Source organism: Gadus chalcogrammus, chromosome 16, assembly GCF_026213295.1.
Source record: "Gadus chalcogrammus isolate NIFS_2021 chromosome 16, NIFS_Gcha_1.0, whole genome shotgun sequence".
Taxonomy (NCBI): Eukaryota; Metazoa; Chordata; class Actinopteri; order Gadiformes; family Gadidae; genus Gadus; species Gadus chalcogrammus.
In genome coordinates, this window is record NC_079427.1 from 8879225 (window position 1) to 8895387 (window position 16163).

At 39.0% G+C, this 16163-nt stretch overlaps 3 protein-coding genes across 3 annotated transcripts; 1 reads left to right on the plus strand and 2 right to left on the minus strand.

The window, feature by feature from the left end:
- Positions 1–3696: 3696 nt before the first annotated feature.
- On the minus strand, positions 3697–4644 carry LOC130405360 (olfactory receptor 52H1-like). The gene has a single exon (XM_056610421.1). The coding sequence runs from the start codon at positions 4642–4644 to the stop codon at positions 3697–3699; it is 948 nt and encodes a 315-aa protein (XP_056466396.1).
- A 2480-nt stretch (positions 4645–7124) lies between these two features.
- LOC130406614 (olfactory receptor 3A3-like) lies at positions 7125–8113 on the minus strand. Its single transcript, XM_056612278.1, has one exon. The coding sequence runs from the start codon at positions 8111–8113 to the stop codon at positions 7178–7180; it is 936 nt and encodes a 311-aa protein (XP_056468253.1). The 3' UTR covers positions 7125–7177.
- A 6446-nt stretch (positions 8114–14559) lies between these two features.
- Positions 14560–15802, plus strand: LOC130406107 (olfactory receptor 52N5-like). Its single transcript, XM_056611499.1, has one exon. It carries the CDS (start codon positions 14617–14619, stop codon positions 15553–15555), a length of 939 nt encoding a protein of 312 aa, XP_056467474.1. The 5' UTR covers positions 14560–14616; the 3' UTR covers positions 15556–15802.
- The last annotated feature ends 361 nt before the right edge of the window (positions 15803–16163 follow it).

The following is a 16163-nucleotide window of genomic DNA, read 5'->3' on the forward strand; positions in this document are numbered from 1 at the left end:
CGTTAGGATGCTTTTGGATGCCAAAGAACGGGCTTTTCCTAGAAGAAATACAAGCAAAAAAGGTTCTTAACAAGAAGCAATATCAGTTTAGGATATTATATCAGTATGAGGACTAACAATAAAGTAATATAACACAATATGATATCATCTAACTTAACAGAAGGAGTCTCTGTCTTTCCTTTGATTTCTCGACAACCATTCACCCGATCGATTTCACACATGACGGGTGTGAAGTGTGAAGATGTTTGGATGAGCGGAAAACAATAAAGCTGAAAGATGCAATACCAGACGCTAAGCAATCGACCTGTTCCGAACACTGCACTAGTAACTTAAATAGAGTCTAACAGGCAACAGAACAGTAACATAATTTGAAAACTCCTCAAGACTCAGTGTGGCACTCATTGCTGAACTCTCTCTCTCCTTCCTCAAGCAACTTACCTTTTGCTTAGCAGCCAGGTACTGGGTTGCAGTATTGCGACTGGAGGGCTGATTGGAAGATATTTTATGGGCCATTATCAAAAGTTACGCCCAATGGTATTCCGCCTTAGGGACATTAAATTGCCTTGGGATCAGCTTAATGATTTTTTATGGTTAGTTAATTTGGTGTGAGGGTCAGTTAATGGAGGCTAAGGGCCAGTTCATTCGGGCTCAGGGCAGGTTAATTTGGATGAATTGAAAGATGTAAAGCATATTTATCACAAAATAAAAATCGTTGTTTTTGTTTTTTCCTTAATGTTTACTTTTATTGCACACACACATCCATGAACAGAAGTATTGGGTTACTTTTGTGTTATTTGTGGTTTTGATCGAGGCATGTTATTTTCATACTCACTCTGTAACGCCAGTACATTATTCCAAATATGTCCAATAATTTGCCTAGACAGGTTGCCGTCAATATCCCCTTGACCTCCTAACTTCCGAGTAGTGACGAGAAAACAGTAATCCAGTAGAGACCTAATTTATTGATATATTTCATTATCAATCTACCTTACTAAGGCTGGCTCAATATAGCTTTCACTTGAAACATTTTTATGAAAACGTTATTGGTCAATATGTTGTCAGATAAAAACAATCCTCGTCATTTTCTAGCTAACCTCACTCGTTTTAACATTTGAATCAAGTTTTTCTGAAGTTATTTGTCTTTAACCAAATAACTTGTCTTTAATAAGTGGATTGAGTACTGGGGGAAATATAATAGTTGATACACCCACATTTCTTCTCAGGTATGGGGACGCACATACCCTTTGTCTCACTGGTTTGGTTTGTTTGGATATGGTCACCCTACTTTGGGCTGTGGCTGGTGCCTTTTGATGTTACTCTGTCTCATAGATAACCTCTTTTTAAACACAGTTAGAGTGTATGTTGGCCATTTTTCACCAAAGCACAAGTAAAGTTAAAAGGTTGCACGCAACATTATTACACTCTATTACCACTCTTTAACCATACCACATTTTTGGTGATTTATTTACCAATGTCCTTTATATATATATATATATATATATATATATATATATATATATATACGCATATTTGTGTCTCTGTCTGTCTATTTATTTCCCAAATAAGGTTCAAATACATCTGATGTGTCAGCTAGGTAGCTTTACAGAGATGGTTTGGTTTGTTTGGATATGGTCACCCTACTTTGGGCTATGGTTGGTGCCTTTTGATGTTATTCTGTCTCATATATAACCTATTTTTAAACATGTTTAGAGTGTATGTTGGCCATTTTTCACCAAAGCCTCACAAGTAAAGTTAAAAAGTTGCAAGCAATGGCGATTACATTATTACACTCTAATACCACTCTTTAACCATACCACATTTTTGGTGATTTATTTAACAGTGTCCTTTATCTATCTATATATATCTATATCTATATATATTTATATCTATATATATTTATTTATATATATATATATATATATATATATATATATATATATATATATATATATATATATATATATATATATATTCCTTTCCAAGGAAGGCTTTTCCGCAGTATCACTCAATATTTCTACACAAAAGGCAATATGTGTCTCTGTCTATTTATTTCCCAAAGAAGGTACAAATACATCTGATGTGTCAGCTAGGTAGCTTTACAGAGATGGTTTGGTTTGTTTGGATATGGTCACCCTACTTTGGGCTATGGTTGGTGCCTTTTGATGTTATTCTGTCTCATATATAACCTATTTTTAAACACAGTTAGAGTGTATGTTGGCCATTTTTCACCAAAGCCTCACAAGTAAAGTTAAAAAGTTGCAAGCAATGGCGATTACATTATTACACTCTAATACCACTCTTTAACCATACCACATTTTTGGTGATTTATTTAACAGTGTCCTTTATATATCTATATATATCTATATCTATATATATTTATATCTATATCTAGTTATATATATATCTATATCTATATATATATATATATATATATATATATATATATATATATATATATTCCTTTCCAAGGAAGGCTTTTCCGCAGTATCACTCAATATTTCTACACAAAAGGCAATATGTGTCTCTGTCTGTCTATTTATTTCCCAAAGAAGGTACAAATACATCTGATGTGTCAGCTAGGTAGATTTACAGAGATGTTTGTCAGTTAGGTCAGAGACACACAATATGCAAATCAGCCTTAGCACTCTTTATTTAGTGGGGAAGAAATAATGCATCAATAAATTATCCTTCAAAATGTATGATGTGATATTTCTGAAGAGTTTCTGGGAAAGATGACATGATCCATGCAATACAGTACAACCTAGCAACAATTTGTTGTAAACTCCCCTATTACTCACTTACAATACAGCCAATGTATTGCTATTATCAAGGGAAATTCAAAATTCCAGCAGCGGTATTACAGACAAGACACATAAACAAGCAAGAAAAACACAAGCTAAAATGCAACAAGACATTGTATAAATAAATAACTACATTTTAAAAAGAAGAAGCAGCAGCAGATGTTAGCAGCAATTATTATATCTTATTTATGTTAATAAATAAATGGAGTGTGTAGCAATAAATAAATGAATAGATTATGCAAGCTCGATCAGTCTATCCTATTTCTATTTCCCTTTATCCACTGTACACCTCCTGCTGCCCCCCCCTCCTCCCTCCAAGTGCGGAGTTGTGGAGTGTGATGGCACGATGGACAAAGGAGTTCATTAGTCTGTTGGTGCGGCATCTGGGGAGGAGGAGCCTGTCGCTGAAGGAGCTTCTTTGGTTGCTGATGACAGTGTGCAGAGGGTGGCTGGTGTCATCCACGATGGCCAGAAGCTTCTTTGTGGTTCTCTCCTCTGCCACTGTCACCAGACAATCCAGCTTGAAGCTGACCACAGAGCCGGCCCGCCTGATGAGCTTGTCAAGCCTGGAGGAGTCCCTCTTGGTTGTGCTGCCTCCCCAACACACCACAGCGTAAATATATATATATATATATATATATAGACACTGGGCATTAAAGATAACGCATAGCTTTGACTTATTTTGAACCAGAAAACTAATTCAAAGAAAAGCTAAAACTAAAGTTAGGCTATAGAAGTCATCCTATTGATTATTTATAAACATTATATTGCACTTTGCATTGCCACGGATTTGTGAAAAAGAATTAAAAAACGCAAGGACATTAGGAACTTTCACAGCAAATATTTTAAGGAAAACATTATAGGTCAATATGTTGTCAGATAAAAACAATCCTTGTCATTTTCTGGGTAACCTCACTCGTTTAAACATTTTAATCATGCTTTTCAGAAGTTCTTTTGTCTTTAATCCATATATAAGTGGATTGAGTACTGGGGGAAATATAATAATTGATACACCCACAGCTCTCCTCAGGTATGGGGACACACTCTCAAATCTGTGAGAGATCAAAGTGATGGCAGCATTGAATTCAAAGAATAAAAAAACCACCAGATGTGTTCCACATGTTTGGAGAGCTTTCCCTCTCGCATCAGCCTGCTTCGTCATCACACAAGTCAGCAAGATCTGGATGTATGTGTACATTATTATAACCAGCGGGGCACCTTGAAATATGACAATGGAAGCCAAGCCAAAGTAGTTATTCACCTTTGTGTCCTCACAGAGTAGTTTTGTCATCGATGGATTGTTACAGTAAATATCCACAATTTTAGTCCTGCAAATACTGTACCTTGTGACTAGAGAAAACAAGACTGTGAAAAACAGAATGTCCGCAAACCAAATGGAAATGATGAGTCTCATCAAATTATTTGGAGTCATGATAGAGTTGTACCTAAGGGGCAAGCATATGGCAACATATCTGTCATACGCCATGGCTGTTAGAAAGATTAAGTTCCCTGTACCGTAGAGGTGAATGAGAAAGGCCTGAACGAGGCACCCAGGGTAGGAAATAGAGCGGTTCTTGGTCCAAATGCTGGTTACAAGCTGTGGTAGAAAAGCAGTGGCTCCAATCATGTCCATTATTGGTAGGTTTAACAGCAGCAGGAACATGGGCGTATGCAAACTCTTTGTGAAGACAATCGTTGCAAACACCAGTGTATTGCAGAACAAAATGGTTATATACGTCAGAGTACCTACGACAAACACTGGGTATTCTTGGCCAGGCGGTAGGTCTAGTGACTGTAGTGTTAGTTGTATTGCCCAGTTACCTAGTGGATCACTTGTGTTCATCGTTAGGATGCTTTTGGATGCCAAAGAACGGGCTTTTCCTAGAAGAAATACAAGCAAAAAAGGTTCTTAACAAGAAGCAATATCAGTTTAGGATATTATATCAGTATGAGGACTAACAATAAAGTAATATAACACAATATGATATCATCTAACTTAACAGAAGGAGTCTCTGTCTTTCCTTTGATTTCTCGACAACCATTCACCCGATCGATTTCACACATGACGGGTGTGAAGTGTGAAGATGTTTGGATGAGTGGAAAACAATAAAGCTGAAAGATGCAATACCAGACGCTAAGCAATCGACCTGTTCCGAACACTGCACTAGTAACTTAAATAGAGTCTAACAGGCAACAGAACAGTAACATAATTTGAAAACTCCTCAAGACTCAGTGTGGCAATCATTGCTGAACTCTCTCTCTCCTTCCTCAAGCAACTTACCTTTTGCTTAGCAACCAGGTACTGGGTTGCAGTATTGCGACCGGAGGGCTGATTGGAAGATATTTTATGGGCCATTATCGAAAGTTACGCCCAATGGTATTCCGCCTTAGGGACATTAAATTGCCTTGGGATCAGCTTAATGATTTTTTATGGTTAGTTAATTTGGTGTGAGGGTCAGTTAATGGAGGCTAAGGGCCAGTTCATTCGGGCTCAGGGCAGGTTAATTTGGATGAATTGAAAGATGTAAAGCATATTTATCACAAAATAAAAATCGTTGTTTTTGTTTTTTCCTGAATGTTTTTGCTTTTATTGCACACACACATCCATGAACAGAAGTATTGGGTTACTTTTGTGTTATTTGTGGTTTTGATCGAGGCATGTTATTTTCATACTCACTCTGTAACGCCAGTACATTATTCCAAATATGTAAAATAATTTGCCTAGACAGGATGTCGTCAATATCCCCTTGACCTCCTAACTTCAGAGTAATGACGAGAAAACAGTAATCCAATAGAGACCTAATTTATTGATATATTTCATTATCAATCTACCTTACTAAGGCTGGCTCAAAATAACTTTCACTTGAAACATTTTTATGAAAACGTTATTGGTCAATATGTTGTCAGATAAAAACAATCCTCGTCATTTTCTAGCTAACCGTATACTCTGTCTCATAGATAACCTCTTTTTAAACACAGTTAGAGTGTATGTTGGCCATTTTTCACCAAAGCACAGTAGTAAAGTTAAAAGGTTGCACGCAACATTATTACACTCTATTACCACTCTTTAACCATACCACATTTTTGGTGATTTATTTAACAGTGTCCTTTATATATATATATATATATATATATATATATATATATATATATATATATATATATATATATATATATATATATATATATACAGTGTCCTTTATATATATATATATATATATATATATATATATATATATATATATATATATATATATATATATATATATATATATATAAAGGACACTGTTAAATAAAGCCTCACAAGTAAAGTTAAAAAGTTGCAAGCAATGGCGATTACATTATTACACTCTAATACCACTCTTTAACCATACCACATTTTTGGTGATTTATTTAACAGTGTCCTTTATATATCTATATATATCTATAACTATATATATCTATATCTATATCTATTTATATATATATAAATATATATATTCCTTTCCAAGGAAGGTTTTTCCGCAGTATCACTCAATATTCCTACACAAAAGGCAATATGTGTCTCTGTCTGTCTATTTATTTCCCAAAGAAGGTACAAATACATCTGATGTGTCAGCTAGGTAGATTTACAGAGATGTTTGTCAGTTAGGTCAGAGACACACAATATGCAAATCAGCCTTAGCACTCTTTATTTAGTGGGGAAGAAATAATGCATCAATAAATTATCCTTCAAAATGTATGATGTGATATTTCTGAAGAGTTTCTGGGAAAGATGACATGATCCATGCAATACAGTACAACCTAGCAACAATTTGTTGTAAACTCCCCTATTACTCACTTACAATACAGCCAATGTATTGCTATTATCAATCTACTAATAATGTAGTGTTTTGTGAAGTTGGACAATTTCGCTTTAGAATATGCCCAGAAAGTGCCACGATTCTGTGTTTGTGTGAAGTGGTGTGGTGTCATGGCCCATGGGCCTTGTCTGTCTTACCTTGCCTCTAAACAACCTGCCAACAGCAGGAGAGCATATGCCCATCACAATGGTTCATGTTATTTTCCTGTTATAATTACATTTAAACAGCACGTTTTATAAACCTTGCAATTGTTTGTCATATTTTATACAACCTTTGCAACATTTCTCTTTCATCTATTATGTCCACTGGTTGCCGTGAGATTATCAGTGTACATGTGACCATGTCTTATAATTTTCGGAAAGGAAACACTGATATGACTTTGATATGAAGTGGATTACAAACAACGTAAATCTGAATGGAAAGGAGGAGATTAGTCAAGTAGCAGCAGAATGCGTTGATAATGAACATAGGAATGGTTCCTACATCTGACCAAAAAAGTGTGTATTCTTCACCTCAACACGTATCAATCCTGCCTCAGCCTGTTCTTTTATTTTTAACCAGTGCCAGTAGTGTGTTCTTAATCTCACTCGTTTTCAGCCCATAGACAATGGGATTCAGAATAGGGTTGACAAGGAATATCAGCATGCCCATTATCTTTTGCAAGTCAGGCGAGACGTTTTTGAATCTGTGGGATAAAATGGTGAAGGTGCCCACGATTTCGAATATGCAGAATATGATGAGTTGGGACATGCAAGTGTTGATGGCCTTGGTCTTGGCCTCGGACCTCCTGGACCCGATGCACGCGACCAGGATCCTGATGTAGGAGAACAGCTGCACGGACACGCTCAGCAGTTGCATGGCGGCCGTGGTGAGCAGGCCGACGATGTTGTTGAGCGCGGTGTTGCCGCACGAGAGCTTCAGCAGCGACGGGTTGTCACAGAACACGTTCATCACGGCCGTCCTGCACTTGGGCAGCCGGGTCTGCAGTACGAACAGGGACAGGATGAGGACGAAGTCCAGGCCCCACACCAGACAGATGATGGACACTACGGTTCGGACCGACATCACTGAGCGGTACCTCAGGGGCCTGCAGATGGCCATGTAGCGGTCGAACGCCATGGCGGCCAGGATGAACAGGACTCCCCCTCCGTACATGTGGAGGAGGAAAGCCTGCAGCACACACAGCTGGTAGTGCACCTTTCTGGTTCCTGTGACAATGTCGGAGAGCACCTTGGGGAGCATGGCCGTTATGCCCACCAGGTCGTTGAGAGGCAAGCTAAACAGGATGAAGTACATGGGAGTGTGCAACTTCCTCTCGAATATGATAAGAGCCAGCAAGGTCATGTTGCAGAATATGGCAAACAGATAGATCATGACACCCAGGAAGAATATGGGGTACCTTCCTCGTGGTGGAATATAGAACGGGTCCAGACTTACTACATTGATTACACTCATGGATTCATTTTCCATATTGAGCAAAAAAATATATATATTGGAAAAAAAAAAACGACAGCTTCAGAGGAGTTAGCAATCACAATTCAGGAAAAATGGTTAAAATAACATTTAGAAATTCAAATCTTCACCGAGTGAAGAAATGTGGCAGAGCGACCGTTAAGACGGACAGGCACTGTGAGGGTTACACTGACTGTCACTGTATTAAGCAATCCGACGCTTGTCGTCATCCTCTGACAAGTCCTCCGGGAAAACAGACTGTTTTTGAAAAGAAAGTGTTGTTGAAAAGAAGAAGGCCAGAAAATTGACCATCCTTCAACAACATTAACATGAACCAGCACAGGCTGGTTACCTCCACCATGACCTGCAACATGTCCGGTGATGGTCATGGTGACTATGGCAAAAGTACTGGATTGGGATTTGTTAAACTGATTAATTTGCAGGCTAGAGCTGTCAAAAATCTAAAAGTTCCACAAAACTGAATATCTACTGGCACATTACATAATACAGGCCAGCATGGGCCTTCAACCTAGTTGTTAGAGTGTGTGTGGGTGGAGGGGGTGGGGGGGGGGGATTCAGTTGCTGGCTAGTTGCTACTAAATTCTACACACTTTACATTTAATTAACCTTTGTCAATTTCCCTTGATTCAGCATTCAACACCGTTGTTTGGAGACTTCAAAATGTGTTAGTTACTTTCGGGTTACTTTTGTTTTTGATGTGATCCGTTTTTCATTGCTATTTAAATGTATTACTTTTCTTTTTGTCCCTTGACCTGGTATGTACAGTATATTTGTGTGTGTGTGTGTGTGTGTGTGTGTGTGTGTGTGTGTGTGTGTGTGTGTGTGTGTGTGTGTGTGTGTGTGTGTGTGTGTGTGTGTGTGTGTGTGTGTGTGTGTGTGTGTGTGTGTGTGTGTGTGTGTGTGTGTGTGACATTTAAGAATGTGCCTTCACAATGTGTTAACACCTTTGTAAAAACTAACCCATTAGAACAGACAGCAGATGGCCTACTAGATTATTTTAACTTGGTTATGACTCAGATAATTGATGAAATTGCTCCATATAAGGTCAAAGCATTATCTGGTAAACAGAAGGCACCGTGGATGAAGAACCCACTGGTCACTTCACAAAAAAGGGAATGTAGGAGAACAGAAAGGAAATGGCGCAAATCTCACCTCAATTGTGACTACAACGTCCACAAAGAAATGCTCTATAAATACAACTCAGTAATTAAGACAGCAAGGCAATCCTACTTCTCTAACATTATCAACAGTAAAATAAACAATACAAGGGCTCTTTTCTCTACTATTGACAAGCTAACCAACCCCTCTTCTCAGCTTATACCCGAATTTTTCTCTATTGAAAAATGTAATGAATTCGCAACATTTTTCATTCAGAAAGTTAGCAACATAAGGAACCAAATAACCTCCAAACCATATGTTGCTATACGTGCTGAAATGCCAACTAGTAAGGATTATGCTACAACCCTGTCCGACTTCAACTCCATTAACTTTGACACTCTTGAGAAAACGGTGCGAAGTCTAAGTTCCTCTACATCTGAGTTAGATGTCTTGCCAACAAAGTTCTTCAAAACTATTTTCCACCTCATCTCAGCCGATATTCTACAAATAATTAACACCTCCTTACAGACTGGAATCTTTCCCACGTCCCTGAAAACAGCTGTGGTGAAGCCTCTCCTTAAAAAGGCCAGTCTTGACGCATCAACACCCAGCAACTATAGGCCCATATCAAACTTACCCTTCATAGGTAAGGTATTAGAAAAGGTAGTTTTTACCCAAGTTTCTGCCTTTCTGACTGCGACTTGCTGCTTTGACCTCTACCAATCAGGTTTTAGAGAACGTCACAGCACTGAAACAGCCCTCATAAAGGTAGTAAATGACATTCGCACAAACAACAATGCAGGTAAAACCACAGTCCTTATGCTTTTAGATCTTAGTGCAGCTTTTGATACTGTTGACCACCATATTCTCTTACATAGACTGGAACACTGGGTGGGCCTCTCTGGAACTGTTCTTAGCTGGCTGAGGTCTTATCTAGAAAATAGAAGTTTTTACGTCGCTATTGGGAATTTTAAGTCAGAACCTATGCCCTTATCCTGTGGCGTCCCACAGGGATCGATTCTCGGCCCTCTTCTGTTTAACTTATACATGCTCCCCCTTGGCGCGCTCATCAAACAGCATTCCATCTCTTATCACTCCTATGCTGATGATACCCAAATCTATCTGTCTTTATCTCCTGATGATCTCTCCCCCATGGACTCTCTCTATCAGTGTTTCACTGATATCAACACCTGGATGTCCCAAAATTTCTTACAGCTAAACACTGAGAAAACAGAGGTGATAACTTTTGGTAAGGAGAACCAAAGAAATAAGCTTGCTGTTCAACTTAATACAAAGAGTTTTAAGGCAGTTGATTCTGTTAGAAACCTAGGAGTGATTCTTGACAGTGACCTAACTTTTAGCAGCCACATCAAGTCAGTCACTAAATCTGCTTTTTATCACTTAAAAAATATTTCTAAACTGAAAAAATGTTTTTCATATGTCGACCAAGAAAAACTTATTCATGCCTTTATTACTAGTAGGGTCGACTACTGCAATGGTCTTTTCACCGGCCTACCTCAAAAAACAATTAAACACCTTCATATTATTCAAAACGCTGCAGCCAGGTTACTTACACAAACAAAGAAAAGAGATCATATAACACCCGTACTAAGGTTCCTACACTGGTTACCAGTATCATTTAGAATTGATTTTAAAGTTTTATTACTTGTTTTTAAATGTCTTCAAAACCAGGGACCCCTTTATCTTAAAAATATGCTCAGAATCTACTGCCCTACCAGATCTCTTAGATCTGGAGAGCTTTGTATGCTGGTTCAACCCTCTGCCCGTACTAAGCAGGGCGAGGCTGCCTTTAGTAACTATGCGGTCCGTTTGTGGAACCAACTACCTCTGGATATTAAAACAGCCCCCACTGTTGCCACTTTTAAAACCAAACTAAAAACGAAATTGTTCAGAGATGCCTTTAATTAACATGTTCTCTATGATTGTATGTTTTTACTTACATTACTACATTTTAATTGTAACTCTTATTATTCTTATCTACTTGCTACTATTATTGCTTTTGTAACTTCTATTTGTATGCAAGGACCATCCTTTTTTTTTGACTTGTGAAGCACATTGGGTTGCCTTGTTGTATGAAATGTGCTATACAAATAAACCTGCCTTGCCTTGCCTAAATACAATCTCTTCCAGTACACGCAAGAAGTACCGCGTCATTGCATCACAAAATGCCAGCCGAATGAGCTCTCTCTTTCCAGCAGAGACTTCTGTAGTTATACTGCATTTATTTTTTCGTCAAGGTTATTTATTACCATTTTTGGTAAAACTGTTTTTATTTGTTTTGCCTGTTTTGCCTGTTCTGCAGAAACAATAAATGACCATAGAGGTTATATGGGTGTTGCTAACTTGCTTCGCTTTTATTCATACATTCATACAAATTCCTAAATAATTCTAAAATTAAATAAAAATATATTTTGAAATAGGGCAGGAAACATGGAAGAGATATAGAAATCAAAATAGATTACTATAGATTTAAATTTCTAACAATATTTTTTCTTAAAATGTATAGGTTTTCATAAACAGGAAGGTTTTCAAACCTTCCTGTCCCTTCACCACAAGGACATTTGGGGTATCCAAAGAGATATATATGATCAAATGATATGATTCATATCTTTTTCTTTTTCTTTTATTTTTCTATCACACTTTACAATCCTCTGCGACAAATAATCATCTCTGAAAACAAAAACAAACTGTTACTGTGACACCAAAATTCCTTGTGATGAAACTTCTCCTGGTGATTACCCCCTGTGGAGTTGACTGATGACTATCCATCTAAATCCCTGGGAGAATAATATGTTCCGCCGTCTTGTTTGCTACATAGTTATTTTGACACTGTCTTGAGGCCAAGGGATACAATCATCTCAGATCTGGCCTCCTGTCATCATCCGTCCAAAGGATTGGGATCATTACTTATGAGGGAAAAACACCACAGTTAATAATGAGTCCCTTAGAGGGAGTTTTAAATGATGTGTTATTATCCTCCCATCGTTAATTATTCCCTGGGGCTCCGGAAAGCCCTGTGTTGTTAATAGGTTTAGCACAATGTTGTTCATGAAAAGTGTCACTCAGTCGAAGTCGTGAAAGGGTTGTTGTTGAGGCCACAAAATCATATTTTACTTATTTGAAACTTTATACAGTTTATATGTTCTGAAGTATATTTAAATAGTTGTCCTTTTGTTCACATTTTAACTAACATTATAAAAAGACACACTTTTCGGCAAAGCCTATAAATGTATGTTTTACACAGAAAATTACTAAAACTGAGTGCAAATATTCTTCTCCAGGCAAACAAAATCAATGGGCCAAACTTTAAGTACCGTATTATTCCAAAAAATTTAAAACGCATAAGTATTATCAATAAAAAAGTAAAAAATACATCTGATTTTGTATTCCTGTTATATTTATGTAAAATTACAAACTGCTACAACTCAGCAATAAGCGCTCCATCAAATCACAGGAGTTGCTGATAGGGCCGCTAGATGTCTAGACTGTCCATCAAGGGTCTGAGGAATCTCCACCAGTGGAAATAAAATGAAACAGTACAGTGAAATATTTGCCTGGTTGGCAAATGTAATTGATAATCCATTAATCGCAATGAATTAATCGCAATAACAATATTGGGCAAAATAATCGTAACTAACAAGATTTTAATTTTTTTTTCTTCCTTTTGCATCCACATTTCTAAGCTTTACATTTAACTTCACCAAAGGAATGACATTTAGGTGAAACTCATTGAATAGTAATTGAAACACCAGTGCAGTTTGGACGACATGGGACTGAAGTGGACACATGTGGGCCTTTTGAACATGTGGACGGTTAAATTGGCCTTCGGGCTGAGCTAATCGGCCCACTCCAGGGAAATGGACACAGTGGACCTTGGCTTGAATAGGTTTAAATGTCTTAATTGATTTGAGCCCTTGGTTAGTCTTTTGATTTTCCTCTTATGGGAAAATGACCACACCAACCACCCAGGAAGGATTAAGATCACCCAAAGCTCATTCACAGAAAGCATTCTTCCAGTATTCCTGGTCAGTCTGAAATAGGATGTACTACTACTACTGCTAGAAACAGGAGCAGTATTTAAACCATTGCATGTTTTTTTAATGTGTATTATTTCTTATGTAAGTGTAATCATTGGTGATGGTATGTTATTTGGAATTGTTTACAATAACGGAAGATTTGGAATAATCAGAAGGGCACGTGGAATATTGAATCATCTCAAGGTCAATGTGCAACCAGCTTTTAATTTATTCCTTTTATCTGATTTATATAATGTAATTGGTAACACTTTAAATAAGGGTATATTAATGAATAAACACCAACATTGGTAAATGATTACCAGACCATAAGTAAACTTAGTTAGTTAATGCTTATCAATGCATCAACTTATGTTAATTAATGGTTAATTATTGTACCCTAATTGTAAAATGTTACCATGACACTTTTATACATGGACATATACATATACATGCAAATACTTTCATCTCATCACCCCATAGAAATGTTGACACCTGCTGATTGATTATCAATAATAAACCTCACTATAGATCTCAGATCAGCCATTCATTTCTTTAAGCACTCGGACTGGCGGTCCTGGAGCTGGTAACCTTTGACAGCTGTTTCCGGTAGCCAGGAGGAGGACCCCTTCATCACGGATAAAAGGGGTCACCAGTCCGGTCGCCCTCAGACTTGGCATGTCCCCTACTGGATCCACGGCTCGCATGTAATCAGAGAACCAAGTACCCCTGTGACTGCATGGCTTTAGTTGTTACCAGCGTTGCATATTAGCTAGTCATTTAGCAGAATTGTTTATTGAATGAGATTTTTGTTCACATTTTTATCACAGGGATTCGTCATTATTGAGTAGGTAGTGCTAGGTAACTCCCTTTGGTTGGAGTCAGAACCTCCTCCATCTGCATCCAGTATAGTCTGGTGTTTATTTGTTGTTGTATGGTAACATATGGATTGGGATCGTTGTGGTTTATTATATGAGATATGACAAGATATGAAGTATGATGCGTATGTTTTGTGGTTCTGTTCAGAATGCATTCTTATTTATTCACCTTTCCTTATTTTTCTTTCTCTACCAGTGTTTCCAGAATTGTGCGGTCTGCTGTTGGTAGTCTTTCAGTGAGGAAAGCAAGTACATTCATAGGTATTCATCGTTTTTATGTTATATGATATCCTATTGAAAAAATCATGTAGATTGACTAAGTGTAAGATTCTTACATGCATAAATCACTTTCAATTGCCAATTTGTGAAGAGGTTCTAATTAGAACAAAGAAAATTAGGCTCTTCTCTGACTTTCTCCGTTGCTATGCATAATAATCTCTCCTCTGACGAAAATCTGTGCATAGGTTTCTTTGTTGCCCTCCAAATCAGCATGGAAATCAACAACTCAATCACAAAGGACATCCTACAGATCCAGGGCTTCAACATCTCCCCCCAGTTCACCTACCCTGTGGCCCTCCTGCTTCTCTTCGTCTACCTACTCATCCTCGTCTCCAACATCGGCGTGGTCACGCTAATCGTCACCGAGAAAAGCCTGCACCAGCCCATGTACATGCTGTTCTGCAACCTGTCCGTGAACGACCTCATAGGCAACACTGTGCTGCTGCCCCGGCTCATGGTGGACATCGTGTCCACCGAGAGACTCATCACGTACAACCAGTGCGTGGCGCAGGCCTTCTGCAGCCACACCTTCGGCTCGGCCTCCCACCTCATCCTGATCATCATGGCGTTCGACCGCTACGTGGCCATCTGCCACCCACTGAGGTACGGCTCCCTCATGACCACCCGCACGGTGGCGTGGCTGTCCACCGCGGCGTGGGCCGTGTCCGTCCTGCTGGTGTCCGTGCTGATCGGCCTGACGGTACGGCTGAGCCGCTGCCGCGCGCTGGTGCAGAACGCCTACTGCGACAACGCCTCGCTGTTCAAGCTGTCGTGCGACGACGTGTCCGTCAACAACATCTACGGGCTGTTCTTCACGGTGGCGCTGTTCAGCTCCTCCATGTTCTGCATAACGCTCACCTACTTCCGGATAGCGTTGGCGTGCTGGATGCGCAAGAACAAGGAGCTGAACAGCAAGGCCATGCAGACGTGCGCCAGCCACCTGGTGCTTTACCTCATCATGCTGTGGTCGGGCTTCCTGACCATCATACTGCACCGCTTCCCCGACTACCCCGACCTCAGGAAGATCGCCTACATCCTGTTCCACGTCCTTCCCGCTAATCTCAATCCAGTTATATATGCAATTCAAACGAGGTCGTTGCGTGATAAGATACTGCAAGTGTTTGGCAGAAAGGTCACTCCATCTTTTTAACATGTTTTATAATGGGACGTTCCTTGTGGTTGTTTTTGTGTTGTGTTTCTAATGTTAAAACATTGGAGATGAGGGGCATTTGTGTGTGCTGATATTGTCAATTGATCAAGGACCCCCCGATTGATGAGGTGCTGAGTCCCAGACACAAGCACCTACCCCCTCACACACATCAACAATTACCATGCAGATAACCGATCAAAAGTACAGCACAGCCAACTTCAGGTTCATCTCCTCTGTCTGTCCGCTGCTGGGTTCAACCCCAAATGTCTGCAGCTTACCTGTGGGCCATTTTGAGCAAGATGTCTAACCATGTCCAACCAAGTCTAACCATATGATCAGATGCAGTGGTGTAGTCTACGTGATACGCAGGTATACGCCGTATACCCACTAGGAACGCACCAGGATTTGCGTATACCCACTTAAAAATGTGCACGGATACGTATCAATGGAGTTGTGACAGATCTTTCACTTCTGTTTTTATTTTTCGCAAATACCGGTTGGGTATAACTGCAATAAAATACTCTAAGCAGGTGAAGTTATCTCCTTCACCATTCATAAAATTCCCCCTGCGCGCTCGCGCTCTGCCCTGTCTCTGTTATGAAGCGCGA